Source organism: Pelophylax lessonae (genome assembly GCF_965119305.1).
Source record: "Pelophylax lessonae genome assembly, chromosome: 2".
NCBI lineage: Eukaryota > Metazoa > Chordata > Amphibia > Anura > Ranidae > Pelophylax > Pelophylax lessonae.
The window spans coordinates 13,140,177-13,163,434 of record NC_138769.1 but is presented as its reverse complement, the minus strand read 5'-3'; the positions used below and the strand labels follow the sequence as shown (position 1 = coordinate 13,163,434).

The 23,258-nt window shown below is 44.3% G+C and overlaps 1 protein-coding gene across 1 annotated transcript in view; it reads left to right on the top strand.

Annotated features, from left to right (window-relative positions):
- Nucleotides 1–23,258, top strand: part of SPAG17 (sperm associated antigen 17) — a gene marked incomplete at its 3' end in the record, with an annotated part of 339,719 nt that overhangs the window by 250,938 nt on the left and 65,523 nt on the right. Inside the window, exons 20-29 of the mRNA XM_082247915.1 lie at nucleotides 1,910–2,167; nucleotides 3,517–3,628; nucleotides 6,630–6,749; nucleotides 6,860–6,973; nucleotides 7,109–7,314; nucleotides 7,634–7,760; nucleotides 8,127–8,305; nucleotides 10,434–10,626; nucleotides 12,018–12,238; nucleotides 15,596–15,737. Of these exons, the coding sequence (XP_082104041.1) occupies nucleotides 1,910–2,167; nucleotides 3,517–3,628; nucleotides 6,630–6,749; nucleotides 6,860–6,973; nucleotides 7,109–7,314; nucleotides 7,634–7,760; nucleotides 8,127–8,305; nucleotides 10,434–10,626; nucleotides 12,018–12,238; nucleotides 15,596–15,737 (1,672 nt within the window). The remainder of the gene's footprint in view (nucleotides 1–1,909; nucleotides 2,168–3,516; nucleotides 3,629–6,629; nucleotides 6,750–6,859; nucleotides 6,974–7,108; nucleotides 7,315–7,633; nucleotides 7,761–8,126; nucleotides 8,306–10,433; nucleotides 10,627–12,017; nucleotides 12,239–15,595; nucleotides 15,738–23,258) is intronic.

The window sequence follows — 23,258 nt, the reverse complement described above, 5'->3', positions numbered from 1 at the left end:
ATTTTATGTAATTTAGCTGGTACACGGTACCATCTGGTCAGAATTTTGTAGTTAATCTCTTGGTATCTACTTGATATCGATGTTTTATGTGTCAGTCTTAGAATTTTATTTACCTGTTGCTGATTTAGAGGTATCTCCAACTCTCTTTCCCAATTTTGTATAAATTTAAGTGGTCTTCCCTCCTGTGATGTCCCCAAAAGCTCGTACAGATAGGATAAAGCATGTGGTATTCTAACCCCTTCCCTGCATAGGGTCTCAAATGGAGTTAGGGGGCGTGGAGTAAATCCCATCCTCTGTATTTGTTTTAAGTAATGTCTGATCTGGTAAGCACTGAACATGTCTAAGTTTCCTTCTGGCCAAGATAACATTTCTGTTATCGTCGGAGGATCTCTCTGGGTCCAAATATCACATAGTCTGACCCTGCCCCTCTTAATTAATCCTATAATTTTAGCGTTGGAATTCCCTGGGGGAAAGTTGGTGTTACCTGCCAGGGGTGTCATCGGTGATATTGCTGGTGCCACTAAGCTATGTTTCTGTACTTTATTCATTTCGCTTAATGTTGCGCCGATCGTCGGATGTAGATGTATCTTATCCTCTTTCGGTATAGGCGTCCATGATGCTAAGATAGTTGTAGAGCACATGATCTCCTTTTCTACTTGCACCCACTGCTTATGTTCCCCGTTGCAGTGCCAGTCCAACACTCGCATTAAATGTGCAGCCCTGTAATAGCACATTAGGTCTGGTAAACCCACCCCTCCTCTCACCTTTGGTAATGTTAAGGTCTGTATACCAATTCGTGGGGATTTTCTAGCCCATACAAATGCCCTTAAAGCTGCCCTGATCTGTGTGAAAAATGTCATTGGAATTGCTATCGGAATGGCCTGTATCATGTATAATAGTCTTGGTAAGATGTTCATTTTTACTACGCTACACCTCCCAAACCAAGACAGAACTAGTGTCTGCCATTTTTGTAAATCAACTTTAATGGATTTTGTCAATGGGATAAAGTTTGTCTCAAATAAATCCCTAGGATCTGCTGTGATATGGATCCCTAAATATACTATTGCTTTGTTCTTCCACTGGAATGGAAAAGAGGCTCTCATTTGATTCCACTTATTCCCTGGTATTGACACGTTCAATGCCTCCGACTTAGATATATTTATTTTAAAATACGAGACCTCACCATACTCTCGGATCGCCCCTAGTATCAGTGGGAGTGTTCTGTCAGGATTTGTTATATAGAACAAAAGATCATCTGCATAGGCCGCTACTTTATGCTGTCCCCCACCCATTTGTGCTCCTTCTATTTCAGCATTTTGGCGGATCTTACATAAAAAAGGTTCTAGAGCTAATATAAAAATCAGTGGCAATAACGGGCAGCCTTGTCTGGTACCGTTTTTTATATGAAAAAAATGGGAACACCAGCCATTTACTCTCACCGCCGCCGTGGGATTAGAATACATTGACAGAATAGCTGTCCTCATCCATATTCCCAGGCCAAGATGTGACAGGGTGGCCCGGATATAATTCCATGCCACCCTGTCAAATGCTTTTTCAGCATCAACTGAAAGGATCATCATCGGGATTCTCCGTGTTCGCATACCATCTATCACATCGATTGTTCGAGTGGAGTTATCTCTTGCCTCTCTCGTGGGAACAAAGCCGACCTGATCGTAATGGATTAGTTGTGGAATATAGGGTAGAATTCGATTAGCCAATATTTTGGAAAACAGTTTCGTGTCTAAATTCAATAACGATAGAAGTTTGTCTATCTGATGCTGTTGGTGGGTCGTGCATTTGTAGGTACAGCTATAGGGGTGCTTTACCTTTAGGAATGCAGGATAGCCCATTAAAATTCTGCAGCTCCTTCGGGGGTAATGCTACACATTCTGTATCTTCTGTTGACCAGGCTTGGAAGATTGAACAAGATCGCCTAATGGAAGAGGAACGTCTGAAACAGGAGAAGAAAAACGCAAAAGGCCGTAAACCGAGCCCTAAGAAGAAGCCAGTGAGCAGAGAACGCTCCGACTCCCAGGGTAGTAAAGGGTCTCCCACCAGCCCCAGGAAAGGTGCCAAAGACAAGAGCGAGAATGAGGAGGGGAAGGCACCAGAGCCCAGGCCAGACCTCACTGAAGCTCCACCAGCTCCTCCTGAGAAAGAGTTCAAGGTGCGTGTTATGATTTATATAGCCTTATTATAATAACCACTTCCAGCCTGGGCCAATTATGACATTTCTTTCCTACATGTAAAAATCATAATTTTTTTGCTAAAATATCACTCAGAACCCCCGAACATTATATATATATATATATATATATATATATATATATATATATATATATATTTTTTTTTTTTTTTTTTTAAGCAGAGGCCCTAGACATATTATAATAGTGGGTGTTGCAATTTTTTTTTTATGTCACACAGTATTTGTGCAGCGATTTTTCAAACGCAATTTTTGGGGAAAAAATACACTTTAAAGAATTTTAATGCCAAAAAAAGCACAGAATATAACCTAATTTTTTGTAAAATATAAAAGGTGGTGTTACGCAAAGAAGTAAATAGAAACCTAGCATGGCATGCTTTAAAATTGCACATGCTCATGGAATGGCGGCAAACTCTGAAATTTTTACAAGTTACCTGTTTAGAGTTACAAAGGAGGTCTAGCGATAGAATAATTGTTCGCAGCAATACCTCATGTGTGGCGCGAACACCGTTTACATATGCGTGCATGACCTATGTATGCATTCGCTTCTGTGTACAAGCACGGGGGGACAGGGGTGCTTTAAAAAAAAATATATATATATATATATATATATATATATATATATATATATGTGTATTTATATTTTTTTTATATTTTTTTTTTTTTTACACTGTCATTTTGATTTTTTATATCTCTTTTATTATTATCACAAGAATTCTAAACATTCCTTGTGATAGAAATAAGGCATAATAGGTCTTCTTTATAGAGACGTCTGGGGTCTATAAGACCCCAGATCTCTCTACCCTTAAAAGCATGAGATAAAAAAAAAATGATCTCTGCTTTCCAGAACAAAAAATGGCTGTGTTTACATCTGAAGTGACGTCATGACGCGATTTCCGGCCTCCTGGGACCACAGCTCTTTGATAACCTGGCCACTCTGCCAGGTTGGATCCCGGGCTCCCCGATTGCACGGTGGTGTGGGGGGGAGACGTATCCTCCTGCCCATCTGCAAAAGCAATCCAGCGGCTAATTAGCCACTAGAATGGCTTTTACATAAAAACTGAATCGCTGGCTGAAATACACAATGCCGGGGTGATGCCTGCAGCTGCTGGCATTATCCGGGTATAATAACTGAAATCAAGGACATCCATGGATGTCCATCTGGGGGGAAGTAATTAAGTAATCACAAAGTTATCTCAGAATAAATAGGCCCATAGCACAAATGTAACAATAGTTCTGCTCCATTAGGGATGAAAAGTTATGAGAACTGAACTGACTAGAACAATACTTAAAATACGTATTTCTTATTTTAGTTTACCGGCTACGACATGGGAGACAATCTGATCCAAGTCTCCGGAGGTTGTCGATGCCTATACCCGACAGACGGGGGGCAGATCCAGGTGGAACACACTCGTTTTGAGAAAGGTGAGATAACACCGGCGTTCCCCATCAGATATGTCCTTTTTTCATCCTATATGGAGCTGAATGGACGCTGCGTTACATTACACTCATCATATACGGGGGCATCTCATAAAATTAGAATATCATCAAAAAGTTCATTTATTTCAGTAATTCAATTCAAAAAGTGAAACTCCTATATTTTATATAGATGCGTTACACACAGAGTGATATATTTCCAGCATTTTTTTCTTTTAATTTTGATGATTTTGGCTTACAGCGAGTGACACCCCACAATTCAGAAAATTAGAATATTCCATAAGACCAATAAAAAAAAAAAGATTTTTAATATAGAATTGTTGTCTTAGTGAAAAGTCTGTCCATGTACAGTATAGGATGCACTCAATATTTGGTCGGGGCTCCTTTTGCATGAATTACTGCACCAATCTGGTGTGGCATGGAGGCGATCAGCCTGTGGCACTGCTGAGGTGTTATGGAAGCCCAGGTTGCTTTGATAGCGGCCTTCAGCTCCTCTGCATTGTTGGGTCTGGTGTCTCTCATCTTCCTCTTGACAATCCCCCACAGATTCTCTATGGGGTTTAGGTCAGAGGAGTTTGCTGGCCAATCAAGCACAGTGATCCCATGATCATGTGACCAGGTATTGGTAGGTTTGGCAGTGTGGGCGGTGCCAAGTCCTGCTGGAAAATGAAATCAGCATCTCCATAAAGCTGGTCAGCAGAGGGAAGCATGAAGTGCTCTAGAATTTCCTGCTAGAGGGCTGCACTGACTTTGGACTTGATAAAACACAGTGGACCAACACCAGCAGATGACACGGCTCCCCAAATCATCACTGACTGTGGAAACTCCACACTGGACCTCATGCAACTTGGATTCTGTACCTATCCACTCCTCCTCCAGACTCTGGGACCTTTATTTCCAAATGAAATGCAACATTTTCTGCAGTCCGTGATGATTTGGGGAGCCGTGTCATCTGCTCCTGCGCTATCCTTCTTAGGGTGTAACTCTATTAACCACTTGCCGACCGCCGCAAGTACATATACTGCGGCGGTCAGCTCCTACTAGGCAAAGTGACGTACCGATACGTCACTCGCCCACTAGCCAATAGGGGGCGAGCGCGCGCCGCCGGAGGCGCGCTCCCACCCCTGCTCGTTCCCTGACATCCCCGGGCGAGTGACTGGCGGCTCCGATGTCCGCCGGTCACTCGCGATCTCCCGCTGGAGAGGGAGAAAGGCAGGCGGCTGATGTAAACAAAGCCGTCTGTCATTCTCCCTGGTGTAACAGTCTCTGCTGTTACACCAGGGAGAATGACAGACGGCTTTGTTTACAAAGCAAGGTCCATAAAGACATGGATGAGCGTGTTTGGGGCGGAGAAACTTGACTGGCCTGCACAGAATCCTGACCTCAACCCGATAGAACATTTTTGGGATGAAGTAGAGTGGAGACTGTGAGCCAGGCCTTCTCATCCAACATCAGTGCCTGACCTCACAAATGCGCTTCTAGAAGAATGGTCAAACATTTCCATAGACACACTTCTAAACCTTGTGGACAGCCTTCCCAGAGGTGTTGAAGCTAATGTAGCTGCAAAAGGCGAGCCAACTCAATACTGAACCCTACAGACTAAGGCTGGGATGCCATCAAAGTTCATGTGGGTGTAAAGGCAGGCGTCCCAATACTTTTGGTAATATAGTGTATATTCAGTCTCTCATGTTTATATTTTGTCCATCACCTTTTGTGCTTCGCATGATACTTCTGTGTCACTTATTAGGTTTTTCTATATCACCACTGTGCTCTCAAGCCTCTCACCTTCTTACTACTTGTTTCTCAGCATAAATCCATACTCCTCCTGGTATGCAGATATTTTTAAATCCTCTGTCCACTAGGGACCTTCTAGGGGAAGTATTTCACTGCTCTGGTATATAAATGGGTCTGGGTGCTCGTCTGTGAATACTACAGGTATAGCTTTGTCCCGGATATAAAAAGATGTAGATGAAACCTCCCATTGTGTAGTATCGTAAAACCTGAAAATGTATTTTAAAATAAGTATCGCACTTACAATACAAACACTTTAAAACCGCATAATAATCACAGGCTCCTGCTTCTGCCATGTCACTTCCGGTATTCTCATGTTCCTCAGCTTCGGCCCTACGCGTTACGTCACTGACATTTGACTTCTTCAGGGTATGGCAACGGGCATAGTAGTAGTCCTTATATACTCTCATACAATCAAATGGAGGGCAGACATTTTCTATAGGACCAGTGGTAGACATCACTGTTGGCCATTTGTCGTAGTTGTATCTGTCTTTTATTGTAGTTGTATCTGTCTATCTGCAGCCCTCTCTTCTCTATAGCCATTCAAAGTGCTGAATCTTAAGGAGTTCTTTTGAGAGTTCACTCTGCAGAGCTCAGTGGAGAGAGCTCTGACAGCTGATTGGACGGAAGGGACAACGCCCCTGCCTATCACTATTTATCTCTTGGTGTCCCGAAAACTTGTCAGAAGTGACTAATGCTGATAGCAGAGGACGGAGGCAGCAGACAGAAATGACATTTAGTTTAGTGGTCTGGATTGAGACAGATAGAGGGATATGCTTTGTTCATATTTCATGTCTGAGGTTTACAACCACTTTAAGGTCCACTTTAGCACCTTCAACTCCTATAACTCCTTCTGCAATGAACATGCACATCCCATTAGTCCCTGTACCTAACCCCCTCACCCCCTCCCTTCCCCAAACCATCATAACTCTCCCTACACTTCTAATATTTCCCCCTCCCTTCCCAGGACTGATTTCGTGGGACACTTTTTTGGGTGCTGGTGATGGAGTTGGCCTTTGTATATGGCTACGTAGGCTATATGACCTTCCAAGGAGCATAAACCTGGTTGCAGCTCTTCCTCGGTTACCCCTGTACCTGCCCCACTGTCTCTTCCTCCTGCACTTGGGTCTACGAGAGCTCATATCGTTGGGAGGTACACTTGGCTGTATTCTAACCTATGCTGTTGTTTTTCTATAAGGCTCCACCTATGTGAAAGTGAAATTACTGAAAGACGGACACAAGTTTTTGGTTCACATTATTGACCCAAAGAAAATGACCCCTGATAAACAAGATGACGTTACCCAGGTGGACCAGAGTGGTGAGTCTAGTACAGAGGTAATATCCTCTTCTATGTGCCATGTGACCGGGAACTGCTGAGATATGCAGCTTAGTCTATACCTGATGTTTACTCTGGGACTCTCTCTGCAGGAAAGCCCCCCTCCAAGGTGAAACGTGTCAGTGAATTTGGGTCATTCTCCGCCACCCTGCAGAGCGGGATACAATTGTCTCTGAGCCACTACGGTGCCTCCGGCAGAGGAGCAGGTGTGCTACATATTGCATGATTTCTTATTATGATTATGGGTTGTATCGGAGTAGAAGATTGACCACTAAGCAACTCGTCGATCCCTCTGTTATTGCATTCCTCCCTAAAAGTCTTCTTTTTTACTCTTTTCATAGAGGAGAAAGATCCAGAGTTGGAGGCCATGTTGAATTTCCCATCTGTCCACACTCCCAGCATCATCCCAGCTCCACCTGCCCATCCTCCACCCATCCCCTCTGGGAAGGGGCGAAAATCCCCTCGCAATAAATCACCGAGAGCCGTCCGAGTGAAGACACCACAGGCCCCAGCCGCGGAGGAGACACTTCCAACATCGGAGGTCCCTGTAAGTGAGAGGTCCACCTAGGAACACATCTGTAATCTCTGCTGGTGGATATAGAGAGGAAATATTGTAATTCATATTGTGTAATAGAATGAAATGGCAAGGTCACACTTACCGTGTCGGGAAACTTTCTGTAATGCCATTAGCCGTGGCACTCTATTGGTTCAGAATGATCACATGATATAACCACATTGCAAGCTTTCTTTATAATGGCTCTGCATGTTCACATGATGTTCTGTACATGTCCAGATAATTCCATAAAAAATATTATTACTGCTCTGCATCAATTGGTCTTCATTTATAACTGATTAAATCTGAACAGGTGGAGCCTGTTAAGCTTCCGGTGACTCCGCCCCCTAAACCTGCACCTGCTGACCCTGCCTTCCAGAGCCTGAATGTCTCCTACCCCAATGGTCTTCTCCTGACTTTCCAGAGTGATGATGCAGAAGGTCAGCTATGTGATTGTGAGATTGTATTCTATAGTGTACTCTATATACACCCCGTAATTACCCTTAATTCCCTGTGTGTTCTATATACACCCCTAATTACCATAAATCCCCAGTGTGTCGTATATACACCTCTCATTACCCTAAATTCCCTGTTTGTCCTGTATACACCACTCAATGCCCTAAATTCACTGTTTGTCCTGTATACACCACTCAATACCCTAAATTCCATGTTTGTCCTATTTACATCACTCATTTCCATACATCCTATGTTCTATATACATGCCTCATTACCATATGGGGTGACCTAAAACTAGATTAGCGTGTTGTAGTTTCACCTTTAACAATAATACTTCCTCATAGGCATAGGTGTGACCGCCAAAGATGTTGCTACAGCTCAACGACTACTCGTTAGGCTAACTTACCCCGTAAGAGTGAGGAACGCCAAGCTGTGCAGAGGGAGCAAGACCCCCGAAATCCCTGAGATGAGCCGCGTCATTACACCAGAGGGTGCTGTAGTCAAGTGTATGCTGGATGGCTCCACAGAGGTAATTCAGAATAATAGTGTAGCTAAACCCAAGAAGAAAACTGTAATATATTGCAGCTTATCAGTGGGGATTACACTTAGAGGTCATCATAGACGAATTTCTCCAGGCTGCAGATGGTGCTGTGCCTCTCTGTGCATGGAGAAGGAAGTTCCGTGTTAAAAATAATTAGTGGATGGTGATGTAGTTCAGTGGTTCTCAATTCCGGTCCTCGGGACCCACTAACAGGCCAGATTTTAAGTATTACCTTGGGGGATGCAGACTAGAATACTGCAATCACTGAGCAGCAAATGAGATCACCTGTGATGTAATTTAGTTATCTTGCAAACCTGGCCTGTTGGTGGGTCCCGAGGACCGGAGTTGAGAACCACTGATGTAGTTCGGAGAATAGGTAAAGGGAAGCCAGTGGAAGGATTGGCAGAGAGGGGTGGTGGACACTGAGTGGTCGGTGATGTAGCTTGGGGCAGAGGTGAATTAAACTCAGTGGAGGGATTGGCAGAGAGGGGTGGTGGACACTGTGTGGTTGGTGATGTAGCTCAGAGCAGAGGTGAAGGGCAGTCAGTGGAGTAATTGGCAGAGAGGGGTGGCGGAAACTGAGTGGTCGGTGATGTAGTTTGGAGCAGAGATGAAAGGAATCCAGTGGAAGGATTGGCAGAGAGGGGTGGTGGACATTGAGTGGTTGGTGATGTAGCTCGGAGCAGAGGTGAAAGGAAGCCAGTGGAGGGATTGGCAGAGAGAGGTGGTGAACACTGAGCGGTTGGTGACGTAGCTTGGAGCAGAGATGAAGGGAAACCAGGGGAGGTATTGGCATAGAGGGGTGGTGGACACTGAGCGATTAGTGATGTAGCTTGGAGCAGAGATGAAGGGAAGCCAGTGGAGTGATTGGCAGAGAGGGGTGGTGGACACTGAGCCGTTGGTGATGTAGCTCGGAGCAGAGGTGAAGAAAGTCACTGGAGTGATTGGCAGAGAGGGGTGGTGGACACTGAGCAGTCAGTGATATAGCTTGCAGCAGGGATGAAGGGAATCCAGTGGAGGGATTGGCAGAGAGGGGTGTTGGACCCTGAGTGGTTCGTGATGTAGCTCGGAACAGAGGTGATGGGAACTCGGTGGAGAGATTGGCAGAGAGAGGTAGTGGACACTAAGCGGTTGGCATATTTTGGAGCAGAGGTGAAGGGAAGCCAGTGGAGTGATTGGCAGAGAGGGGTGGTGGACACTGAGTGGATGGTGATGTAGCTCGGAGCAGAGGTGAAGGGAAGTCAGTGGAGGGATTGGCAGAAAGGAGTGGTGGACACTTAGTGGTTGGTGATGTCGTTTGGAGCAAAGGTGAAGGGAAGTCAGTGGAGGGATTGGCAGAAAGAGGTGGGTGGACACTGAGCGGTTGGTGATGTAGTTTGGAGCAAAGGTGAAGGGAAGCCAGTGGAGGGATTGGCAGAGAGGGGTGGTGGACACTGAGTGGTTGGTGATGTAGCTCGGAGCAGAGGTGAAGGAAAGTCAGTGGAGGGATTGGCAGAGAGGGGTGGTGGACACTGAGTGGTTGGTGATGTAGTTTGGAGCAAAGGTGAAGGGAAGCCAGTGGAGGGATTGGCAGAGAGGAGTGGTGGACACTGAGTGGTTGGTGATGTAGCTCGGAGCAGAGGTGAAGGGAAGTCAGTGGAGGGATTCGCAGAAAGAGGTGGTGGACACTGAGCAGTTGGTGATGTAATTTGGAGCAGAGGTAAAGGGAAGCCATTAGAGGGATTGGCAGAGAGGGGTGGTGGACACTGATAGGTTGGTGATGTAGCTCATGGCTGAGATGAAGAGAAGTCAGTGGAAGGATTGGCAGAGAGGGGTTGGTGGACACTGAGTGGTTGAGAAGGTGGATGGGTCTGGCAGCATTTATGATAGAACAAAGGGTGGGTAGCCTGAGACCAGCCAACAAGGAGGAAGTTTCAATAATCGAGGAGGGAGTGACAAGGGAGTAAACTAGTGTCATTCCTTAAGTAGGAGTGAATTTTGATAATGTTACAGAAATGAAGGCGGAAGTAGACTGATATATCATTTGTTGTGCCCAGCATTATAAAATATAGACGTATCCATCAGACATGTTCTTATCTAGATTGCGTCCAACATTTGTATATAATTTCTGCACCAGGTTCTGTTTCCTGACGGATCTGTGAGCAGAAGTCCGGATTCCGGTCCCATCACTGCTCTGTGTCACCTTGCACCACTCCCTGCAGAAGAGCATGACACCCCTGCTGCCGATTCCCAGTCAGCGCCACCTTCTGCTGGATCTACACCCGAATCCAGGGACCAGAAATCAGAGTCTGTCTCCGACCACAAGAAAGGTACACTTAATACAAGAGTATAAATGATACTGGATTCATACAGACAGGGGTGCGGGAGGCCGCATATCACTTCCTGATCACCTGCTAACTGCAGATCAGCCAAAGTGATCTACCAGAGATTGCAGGTCAGTGGCATCGTTTGTCTGAACAATGTTTATAAACCATGTATCTGAGGGTCTGTTTATTGACAGCTGAAGCTTCCAAATCTGCTGTATTTACACGGTCTGTCATTTTGACAATCAGGAAAAGCCGGCAAGTGTGAGGAGTGAGCGGGGCAGAAGTACATGGCGTGTAGCACTCCTAATGTCCACTGTGACAGTACTCACCGTCACTGGGAGTGAAAGACAGATACTTAATGGGTTGGATTGCTTCAAGTGGAACAGTAATATTTGTCAGCAATAGCTCTCAAGGAGTATGAAGATTTAATCCCACTTTGCACTGTGGGACCTATGGCCTGTTGCCATGAAGTCTGACTCCTAAATGGTCATGGCAATACGCAGATGTGTATTCCATGTACTTCGATGTGGAAGGTGGACAGACTGTCATTGCCAGTCTTGTCCTATTGTTTATCTTTTGAGATGGAATGTGGATTGTGTTAAGTCTGCCTGTCCCATTGTTAAATGTTAATGAACACACTGTCCAGATGGCTAGATAATTAGTTCAGGTTAGTTCTGTATACAATGTCATCTGCATATGACAATGTAATCAGGCAATCCCTGACCTGTGTGTGGTAATATGATCAGGAGGGGGAGGTCCATGCTGTATATAAATTATGTGTGACTGTTCAATAAACAAAAGATTCCAGTACAAGCTAAGTTGTCAGGCTAGCTTTGTATGGGGGCGCCTGGAAAATCTGATATCTATGTTCCTGACTGGGAGGAAGCCATATACTGATGGAAGTCCACAAGTACAGTGTGGGTTGCAGTTCCATTACATCCACAACTGGCTACATTCTAGCTGTTTTATTTGATGAAAGTAAAGATATCCTTTAAAATCATCTTATCTATTTCCCAGAATAAACAGCCTGAATATTCTGAAAACGGAAACTATACACACTGTATATATCTACTATTCAGTGATCATAGGGTTTGGCATTGCCACTCTATCCGCAAGTTATATTTAGATGGCTACCAGAGCCCTAAAGGACCTGATAGTTTCTTATATCCTTTTTGGACTGGATTGGTGAGATCTCCCCATGACTGGCTGGAAAACTATAAACGCCAATATAGGGATAGCAGAGCCAGAACTACGGTGGAGAGGTCTCACTGCTAGAATCCTTATGAAATGTAAGAAACCAGTTGGTTTCTCAGCTTACCAGGTTTCAGCAATAACTAACATTTAATTTCAGGTGGAATAATCCTTAAAGGTTTTCTCACTCTTGTTGTTCACAGGGAAAAATGGGCAAAAGTTGGTGCTGCCTACAACTAAGCCAGAGCCAGTGGAGGCTCCTCCCCCTGAGCCGCTGCCAGCCACTCCCCCAGTTGCAGCAGTACAGCCCGGAACCTGGATCACCACCACCCCATCCGGGGATCAAATAGGAACCCAGGGCTCAGAGAGGCTGGACCTGAGACCTCTACAGACTTTCAAAGCTACAGACCCTGTGAACAGGACGGTAAGTCGCCTCCCTGACCCAGCAGAGTGCATGCTATCATTTTTGTTTTCACAGTACAGAAATAGTCCAAAAATGGTGCAGCACCCTCCTAGGATAGGATGCTAGACAAATGTAACTGTTGGCATGTTCTGTAATCAGAGCTAGGATTGATTGCCGGGGTCTGTTCACAGCTCCAGAGCCTGGGGAATTGATTGTTCCCCCTGCCTCTGAGAGGAACCTTCCAGAGCTTAGGGTGGGAAATTATAATACCTAGGATGAATATTTGCCATGCTCTGACTAATCCCTGGGGAGGTATGCCCAGTAGGTGGTCGGAGAGGTGGTAATTTGGTGGAACCCTGGTCAGACTGTCTTTCCATGAGAAGGAGCTGATCTGCGAGCTTCAGGGGGTTGTTTGCCCATGGAGCATTCCTGGACTGGCTGCTGGACTACTCTCCTATGAACAGAGCCTATTGACTTGTCCTACTCCGGGATCTGTGAGTAAAACCTGATTCCTGTTCCAGTTTACCTGTATTTATATACTCAAACCTACTTCACAGTCCCCAGCCCTGAACCTATAGACTGTTTCAGTCTACCTTTACGTTTACTCAAATCTACTTCATGGTCTCCAGCTGTGAACCTATAGACTTTTCCAGTCTACTTTTACTTTTACCCAAACCTGCTTGAAGGTCCCCTGCCATGGACCTATAGAGTGTTTCAGTTTACGTTTACTCAAACCTACTTCATGGTCCCCAGCTATGAACCTATAGACTGTTTCAGTCTATCTTTGCTTTTACTCAAACCTACTTCATGGTCCCCAGCCGTGAACCCATTGACTGTTTCAGTCTACCTTTACTTTTACTCAAACCTGCTTGAAGGTCTCTAGCCGTGAACCTATAAACTTTTCCAGTCTACTTTTACTTTTACTCAAACTTACTTCATGGTCCCCTGCCATGGACCTATAGAGTGTTTCAGTTTACGTTTACTCAAACCTACTTCATGGTCCTCAGCTATGAACCTATAGACTGTTTCAGTCTATCTTTGCTTTTACTCAAACCTACTTCATGGTCCCCAGCCGTGAACCCATTGACTGTTTCAGTCTACCTTTACTTTTACTCAAACCTGCTTGAAGGTCTCTAGCCGTGAACCTATAAACTTTTCCAGTCTACTTTTACTTTTACTCAAACTTACTTCATGGTCCCCTGCCATGGACCTATAGAGTGTTTCAGTTTACGTTTACTCAAACCTACTTCATGGTCCTCAGCTATGAACCTATAGACTGTTTCAGTCTATCTTTGCTTTTACTCAAACCTACTTCATGGTCCCCAGCCGTGAACCCATTGACTGTTTCAGTCTACCTTTTCTTTTACTCAAACCTGCTTGATGGTCCCTAGCCGTGAACCTATAAACTTTTCCAGTCTACTTTTACTTTTATTTAAACCTACTTCATTGTCCCCAGCCATTACCCTTTAGACTGTTCCAGTTTACTTTTACTCACACCTACTTCATGGTCCCTAGCCCTGAACCTATAGAATATTCCTGTCTATCTTTACTTTTACTTAAACCCTACTTCATGGACCCCAGCCTTGAACCTATAGACTGTTCCAGTCTACCGTTACTTTTACTTAAACCTACTTCATGGTCTCCAGCCCTGAACCTATAGACTATTCCTGTCTATCTTTACTTTTACTTAAACCTACTTCATGGTCCCCAGCCTTAAACCTATTGACTGTTCCAGTTTACCTTTACTCCCACCTACTTCATGATCCCCAGTCATAAACCTATAGTGGTCCTCAGGGCCCACTAACAGGCCAGATTTTAAATATTACCTTGGGGAAATGCAGACTAGAGTACTGCAATCACTGGGCAGCAAATTATATCACCTGGGTTGTATTTCAGCTATCTTGCAAACCTGGCCTGTTAGTGGGCCATGAGGACCAGGGTTGAAGACCACTGCTGTAGACTCTTCCAGTTTACCTCTACTTTTACTGAAACCTACTTCATGATCCCCAGCCATAAACCTATAGACTGTTCCAGTCTACCGTTACTTTTACTCAAACCTACTTCATGGTCCCCAGCCATAAACCTCTAGACTTTTCCAGTTTACCTTTACTTTTACTAAAACCTACTTCATGGACCCCAGCCATGAACCTATAGACTTTTTCAGTTTACCTTTACTTTTACTCAAACCTACTTCATGGTCCCCAGCCATAAACCTATAGACTTTTCCAGTTTACCTTTACTTTTACTCAAACCTACTTCTTGGACCCCAGCCATGAACCTATAGACTGTTCCAGGCTGCCTGTTACTTGTGCTGCTGTCACTGAGTGAGAAGCGTCCTCTGCTAACAATGCCTAACGTTTTGGAGTATCCTGAACCCCAAACCCCCCTCCTGTTATCAATTCTACTATCAAATCAAAATTAAAAAGAAATCCCCTAGGCCTAGACTGTTCAATGAGCTGGAGTAAATGGACTGTTGCTGTGTCTGGCTGCCTCTGCACTGTTGGAGTAAGAACCTGTAAATTCACAGCGGCTCCTTCAGGGGTAGCACTCCAATGATAACAAGTTTCATGGGTTCACCTCCCTTCTGTGCCTGAAATATGAGACTATAAGAGGCTTAGTTAACCAGCCAGGAGTTGAGGAAAGACTGAAGAACTCCCTCATTCTTGAGCTTCAGCTCCTCCCTCATTTCTCCAGCCAGTGAGAAGTTAAATACACTGCCTGGCCAAAAAAAAAAGTCGCCACCAAAAACAAAAGTCACACTCTAATATTTAGTTGGCTTTGATTGCGGCACGCATTCGCTGTTGCATTGTTTGGATAAGCTTCTGCAATGTCACAAGATTTATTTCTGTCCGGTGTTGCATTCATTTTTTACCAAGATCTTGTATTGATGATGGGAGAGTCGGAGCACTGAGCAAATCCTTCTCCACCACATCCCAAAGATTCTCAATGGGGGTTAAGTTCTGGACTCTGTGATAGCCAATCCGTGTTTGACAATGACGTCTCCCTGAACCACTATTTCACAATCTGACCCCGGTGAATCCTGGCATTGTCATCTTGGAATATTCCCGTGCCATCAGGGAAGGAAAAATCCACTGATGGAATAACCTGGTCATTCCGTATATTCAGGTAGTCAGCTGACCTCGTTCTTTGGGCGCATCCAATAGGAGAGTCACTGCATGCTTAGTTTAGTTAGTTGCTTAGCTTATTCCAGGTGGCGACTTTTCTTTTTGGCCAGGCAGTGTATAAGGTGGTGTACAGCGGATGATGGAAAATGTATATAAAGAAGGTTTGCAGGTTTTTACCCTAATTTGAAATCAATATTTATGTAAAGTTCATGTGTGGAGGAGCAGGTTACTACATGCGCCGCTTGTGTTGCAGGTGGTGACGACTCGAGAAGACAGGGTGGTGACAGCGGTGAGCACAGATGGGACCACGGTTGTGGAACACGCAGACGGGACAAGAATCACCAGCTTCTACCAGAACGTGGACATCCCTCTCCCTGGAGACTATGAGGAGACCGGTAACTATTCCCAGGGACACCAGATAGCACATTGGCTCCCCAGTAGAGGCCCAGGGGACCAGAGGATCAATTTACAAAGCTTTAGCACCAGGATATGGAGCTTTATTCTCAGCAACTTGACTATAGTTTTTAAGCTTGTGACCAAAATTAACTACTTTTTTTAAATATTATAATTATCTTTAATTTTGTGAATTAAGCCACATGTAATGCGCAGTGTAACACATCAGGTTATGGTGAACGAGACACAGTTTTGAGACATTGTCACTTAGGGGTGTACTGACTTTTGTTGCCAGCGGTTTAGACATTAATGGCTGTGTGTTGAGTTATTTTGAGGGGACAGCAAATCTACACTGTTATACAAGCTGTACACTCACTACTTTACTGAAAACCCAGTAACACTTGAAATAACATTACAGAAAAAAACGCAATATACCGGGACCGCAAAAACTGAACCGCGATGGAGCGGGGGTTTACTGTATATTTGTTTCGGGTTTGTGTGTTTATTATTATTATTATTATAATTATTATTATTATTAATAATAATCATTTAACCGGTTGCCGACCGCCGCAAGTACATATACTGCGGCGGTCAGCCCCGGCCAGGCAAAGTGACGTATCGGTACGTCACTAGCCTGGGAACCAATAGCGGGCAGGTGCGCGCCGCCGGAGGCGCGCTCCCGCCTCGGCTCGTTCACGGACACCTCCGTGCGTGTGACGGGCGGACCCGATGTCCGCCGGTCACTCGCGATCGTCCGCTGTGAAGGGAGAAAGGCAGGCGGCTAATGTAAACAAAGCCGCCTGTCATTCTTCCCTGTGTAAAAGCACTGATCTAAGTGTCGGTTCACACTCATGCGGCTGCGGCGATCGCATGTAATATCGGAGCGCACTGCTCCTTCATTACATGCGATCGGCTGTGCGGTGCGAATTCAGCCATACACTTTGTATAGCTAAATTCGCACTGCACCCGCAGCAAAGACACACAGGACCCTTTTTTTTCAGCCGCATCAGGATCGGATCGCACAGTGGTTCACACTTGTGCGATCCGATCCTGTGCGAACTGTAAAGATCGCACTGCGATATGCGATCAAACTGGGGGTGTCGTTAACATTTCATTGACACCCCCAGCGTATCGCATATGGCAGTGTGAACTGCCAGGGGTGCGTTTGCGATGCGGGAACAGGCTGCGAATTCGCAGCCTTCCCGCATTGCATAAGTATGACCCAGACCTAACGGTCCTGCTATGTAGGACCATTGATCTCTGCTGTTACACACAGAGCCACATCCCTGCACAGTTAGAAGCACGCCCCTAGGGACACACTTAACCCCTCCCTCTCCAATAAAGTTAACCCCTTTCCTGCCAGTGTCATTTTTACAGTAACAGTGCATATGTATAGCACTGATTACTGCAGTAATGTCACTGGTACCCCCAAAAGTGTCAAAAATGTCAGTTAGGGGTCCGATCTATCCGCCGCAATGTCGTTGTCCTGCTAACAATCGCAGATCGCCGCCATTACTCGTTAAAAAACAACAAAAATCTTTCCCTTTGTTAGTAAACGCAATAATTTTTGCGCAAACCAATTTAAAATACGCTTATTGTGATTTTTTTTTTACCAAACATAGGTAGCATAAAACAAATTGGCCAAAAATTTAAAAAAAATTAGATTTTAAAATTTTTTTGGGGGGGGGGAATTTCATATAAAAAAATGTGAAAAATATTGTTATTTTTGCAAAATTGTCGCTCTTTTTATGATTTTAGCGCATGATCAAAAAAATCGCACAGGTGATCAAATACCACCAAAAGATAGCTCTATTTCTGGGAAAAAAAGGACGTCAAATTTGTTTAGGTACAGCGTCGCACGACCGCGCAATTGTCCGTTAAAGTCATGCAGTGCCGAATCGCAAAATACCCCCTGGCCAGGAAGGGGGTAAAATGTTCCGGGGCTTAAGTGGTTAAGGTTAGGGATTCATAATTATTCATTTATTATTACATACTATTCATTTAATTTGTTTTTTTATTATTTATTTTTTTAGTTATTTGTGTATTTATTCATATATCATCATAAATTTTTTTTTTCAATGTTTTCATTTAACCAGAAAATTGCGCAAGAACGTGTGACAAAATGAGCGAAAGCGCACAAACGCGCACGTTTCCATTAATTTCTATGGGAATAAAAACACGCCAAAAACACACAAATCTGCCCATTTCGAGCTACAAAAAAAGCTCCAGAACTCTTTTGAGCTTCAGATTTGGCTTCAGGCGACTTGGAGTGGAGATGTGAGCCGTCTCCATAGAGCAGGGATTTGCAAACTGCAGCCCTCCAGCTGTTGCAAAACTACAAGTCCCATCATGCCTCTGCCTCTGGAGTATGATGCTTGTGGCTGTCAGAGTCATGCTATGCCTCATGGGACTTCTGCAATATCTGGAGGGCCAGAGTTTGCATATCCCTGCCATAGAGAATCATTGATCTTTTTTTTTCCTCCACCGTTTTGGAGCTTCCAGCTACAAAACGCTAGGGTGGGAATGGGACCTGAAGCACAACTACGGAGCGATTATGTAAAAGAAGACTACTGATCGCCTTTAAAATAAACTGTCAGCGGGGGTATGAAGGTTCAGCAAACAATAAATCTATACATTTTACTTATATCCAGAAAAAAAAATCATGAAGAGGCTGAGTCAGGTAAGTATCTGCAGTCACTTAAAAACAGGACAGTTTGAAAAATGTTTAATGGGTCCTGGCAAACACAATAATGAAAATATGGGACAGCAAGAATGCCAGACTATGAAAATAAATGACTTTCAGATCAACATTAAAATATTAAAAACATGTGCTGTCCAAAATACATTGTAGCTTGTCACCGTAGAATGTACTCTGTTACACCTTTAACAGTTGCGGCATCACAGCGTGCGGCATCACAGCGTGCATCCAAACAGAACAGCGATTATGTGTTTTATAGTCAATGCCAGCCAGATTGTTCAAAAATATATAAAAACTTTTTTTACTTTATATCCTTCTTCTGTGCATAGTAAAACATACTGAAAACATCAGCATTTTCCCAAAGCTATATACAGACCTCTTACCTTCCCTATATATTTCTAACGGTACTATTCAATCACATTGGACCCTTCATATACACTGAACAAAATTATAAACACAACACTTTTATTTTTGCCCCCATTTTTCATGAGCTGAACTCAAAGATCTAAGACTTTTTCTATGTACACAAAAGGCCGATTTCTCTCCAATATTCTTCACAAATCTGTCTAAATCTGTGTTAGTGATCACTTTTCCTTTGCCGAGATAATCCATCCACCTCACAGGTATATCAAGATGCTGATTGGACAGCATGATTATTGCACAGGTGTGCCTTAGGCTGGCCACAATAAAAGGCCACTCTAAAATGTGCAGTTTTATCACATAGCACAATGCCACAGATGTCACAAGTTTTGAGGGAGCGTGCAATTGGCATGCTGACTGCAGGAATGTCCACCAGAGCTGTTGTCCATGAATTGAATGTTCATTTCTCTACCATAAGCCGTCTCCAAAGGTGTTTCAGAGAATTTGGCAGTACATCCAACCGGCCTCACAACCGCAGACCACGTGTAACCACACCAGCCCAGGACCTCCACATCCATCATCTTCACCTCCAAGATGGTCTGAGACCAGCCCAGGACCTCCACATCCAGCATCTTCACCTCCAAGATGGTCTGAGACCAGCCCAGGACCTCCACATCCAGCATCTTCACCTCCAAGATGGTCTGAGACCAGCCCAGGACCTCCACATCCAGCATCTTCACCTCCAAGATGGTCTGAGACCAGCCCAGGACCTCCACATCCAGCATCTTCACCTCCAAGATGGTCTGAGACTGGCCCAGGACCTCCACATCCAGCATCTTCACCTCCAAGATGGTCTGAGACTGGCCCAGGACCTCCACATCCAGCATCTTCACCTCCAGGATGGTCTGAGACCAGCCCAGGACCTCCACATTCAGCATCTTCACCTCCAAGATGGTCTGAGACCAGCCCAGCACCTCCACATCCAGCATCTTCACCTCCAAGACGGTCTGAGACCAGCCACTCGGACAGCTGCTGCAACAATCAGTTTGCAAAAACCAAAGAATTTCTGCACAAACTGTCAGAAACCGTCTCAGGGAAGCTCATCTGCATGCTCGTCGTCCTCATCGGGGTCTCCACCTTACTGCAGTTCGTCATCGTAACCGACTTGAGTGGGCAAATGCTCACATTGGATGGCGTCTGGCACTTTGGAGAGGTGTTCTCTTCACGGATAAATCCCGGTTTTCACTGTACAGGACAGGTGGCAGACAGCGTGTATGGCATTGTGTGGGAGAGCGGTTTGCTGATGTCACCATTCTGGATGGAGTGGCCCATGGTGGCAGTGGGATTATGGTATGGGCAGGCATACGTTGTGGATGGAGTGGCCCATGGTGGCAGTGGGATTATGGTATGGGCAGGTTTACGTTGTGGATGGAGTGGCCCATGGTGGCAGTGGGATTATGGTATGGGCAGGCGTACGTTGTGGATGGAGTGGCCCATGGTGGCGGTGGGGTTATGGTATGGGCAGGTGTATGTTATGGATGGAGTGGCCCATGGTTGGGGTGGGGTTATGATATGGGCAGGCGTACGTTGTGGATGGAGTGCCCATGATGGCGGTGGGGTTATGGTATAGGCAGGCGTATGTTATGGACAAGGAACATAGGTGCATTTTATTGATGGCATTTTGAATGCACAGAGATACCGTGAGGAGATCCTGAGGCCCATTTTTGTGCCATTCATCCACAACCATCACCTCATGTTACAGCATGATAATGCGCGGCCCCATGGTGCAAGGATCTGTACACAATTCCTGGAGGCTGAAGTTCTTGCATGGCCAGCATACTCACCGGACATGTCACCCATCGGGCATGTTTGGGATGCTCTGGATCGGCGTATATGACAGCGTGTTCCAGGTCTGCCAAAATCCAACAACTTCACACAGCCATTGAAGAGGAGTGGACCAACATTCCACAGGAACCAATCACCAACCTGATCAACTCCATGCCAAGGAGATGTGTTGCACTGTGTGAGGCAAATGGAGGTCACACCAGATACTAACTGGTTTTCCGAACCCCCCCCCCCCAATACAGTAAAACTGCACATTATAGAGTGGCCTTTTATTGTGGCCGGCCTAAGGCACACCTGTGCAATAATCATGCTGTCCAATCAGCATCTTGATATGACACACCTGTGAGGTGGATGGATTATCTCGGCAAAGGAGAAGTGATCACTAACACAGATTTACACAGATTTGTGAGGAATATTTGAGAGAAATCGGCCTTTTGTGTACATAGAAAAAGTCTTAGATCTTTGAGTTCAGCTCATGAAAAATGGGGGCAAAAACCATAGTGTTGCATTTATAATTTTGTTCTGTGTAGTATAAATAGGGATCTGCCTCACCAGTTCTGTTTTGGGTCCAGCTATGTCCATTTATTATTCCCCGGTAAAGTTCAGTTTACACACCCATGGCTTTATCCTAAAGTATCTGGTTCAATTTTAAAGCTGGACTGTTGTCAAAGTTTAAATGTGACCCGCTCTTGGGTGGGGGGTTCAGTTTGCGCTGTAGGCGGAGTCTGCTCCTCAGCCAGTGGGACCTGCTTGCCACGTGTTCCTCTTCCATATTACTTCTCCTGCTGCTAATACTAAGTAAGCTTAGTTCTGTGTCACACCTTACTAGTTGGATCAAACAGTCAAGCAGCAATAGCTGTGTAGCTTGTAGCCCTACCCCATAGAAGGATTTGGATTTTGGGTACCCCTACTTTTGCACAGCCAGGCAACAAGCATTTTTCCGCCTTGCATCCTCAATCAGAAACCATACTTTAGGCTTGCTTTAATGTTGTATTGGGGATATCACCTTGGATAAGGATGTAGATATGTGCGGTCCATTTAGTTCTGATTCGAAATGTGAACAAATGTTTCGTTATTCAGGTGTATCAGAATTTCTGAATTCCAATAGTAACGAATTTAAACGAATCCGAAATAACGAAACAAAAGTTTGGACGAAATTCGAATATGAATAGTTTTCGATCCAAATTCGAATTTCCGAACATAATAAAATAGAATAGAAAATAAAGGAATAGAATAGAAAAGAATAGAGTACAACAGAACAAAATGGGCTAGAAAATAAAAGAACCAAATAAAATAGAATAGAAAAAAAAAGAATAGAATAGAAAAAAAAAAGAATAGAATAAAATCCAAATTAACCATCTTCTGAAATTAGAATTTAAAATAGAATACATTTTAATTTGAGTAGAATAGAAAAAAAAGAAAAGAATATAAAAAAAAAAGTAGAATAAAATAGAAAGAATATAACCTTCTTCTGAAATTTAAATTTACAATAGAATACATTCTGATTTAAATAAAATATAAAATGATAGAATAGAATAGAACCAGTTCCCAAAGTTCAAATGGAATAAATTCGAATAGAATAGAAAATAAAAGTATAGCATATAATAGAATAGAATAAAAACCATAGAATGGAACAGAAAGAATATAACCATCTTCCAAAATTCTAATTTCCGAATAGAATAAATTTGAATTTGAATAGAAAGAAAATAATAGAAAATAATAGAATAGAATAAATATAACAATATAACCATTTTCCCAAATTCTAATTTTGAATAGAATACATTTGGGAACATAATAGAAAAGAATAGAATAGAAAAAAACAATAGAATAGAATGGAATAAAAAGAATATAACCATCTTCCAATACTCCATTTGATGGATTAACAGTCCCTGCCCTTTGGGTCTGGTATGGATTTTAGGGGGAACCCCATGCCAAAATGTGAAAAAAATGGTGTGGGGTCCCCCCCCAAAATCCTTCCTGGACCCTTATCCAAGCATACAGCCTGGCCGGTCAGGATAGGAGGGGGACGAGCGAGCGCCCTCCCTCATAAACCATACCAGGCCACATGCCCTTAACATGGGGGGGTGGGTGCTTTGGGGCATGTACAAAAAAAGTGTAAAAAAGTCAAAACCACAGAAAAAAATAGTGTCCCTCGATGTAAATACATCGTCAATCATGACGCCCGCCGGACCCAAAAAATAGAAAAAAATTCAAAAATCCTTTGCATCTTAAGAGGCTACTAGCTGTATGCCCGATCCTCAGCTTTGACAGTTCTTTTATAGGCAAGGGGTGGGACCACCCAGTTATGTCACCCGATGGCACCGCCCCCCCTTCTGACATCACGTGACGGAGGCTTCCAGATTCCGATAAGCCCCCCCACCCACAGACCCTGACATCCACAGCCCAGGGTTGTCGGGAAGAGGTCCTTGTCCCCATCAACTTGGGGACAAGGTGATTTTGGGGGCACCATGGTCAGCTTGACATGGCACTGCTCCCTGCCTTTAACATTGGCATCTATGGGAAATATTTGTCAGTTTGGTATGGCACTGCTCCCTGTCTTTAACATTGGCATCTATGGGAAATATTGGTCAGTTTGGCATGGCACTGCTCGCTGTCTTTA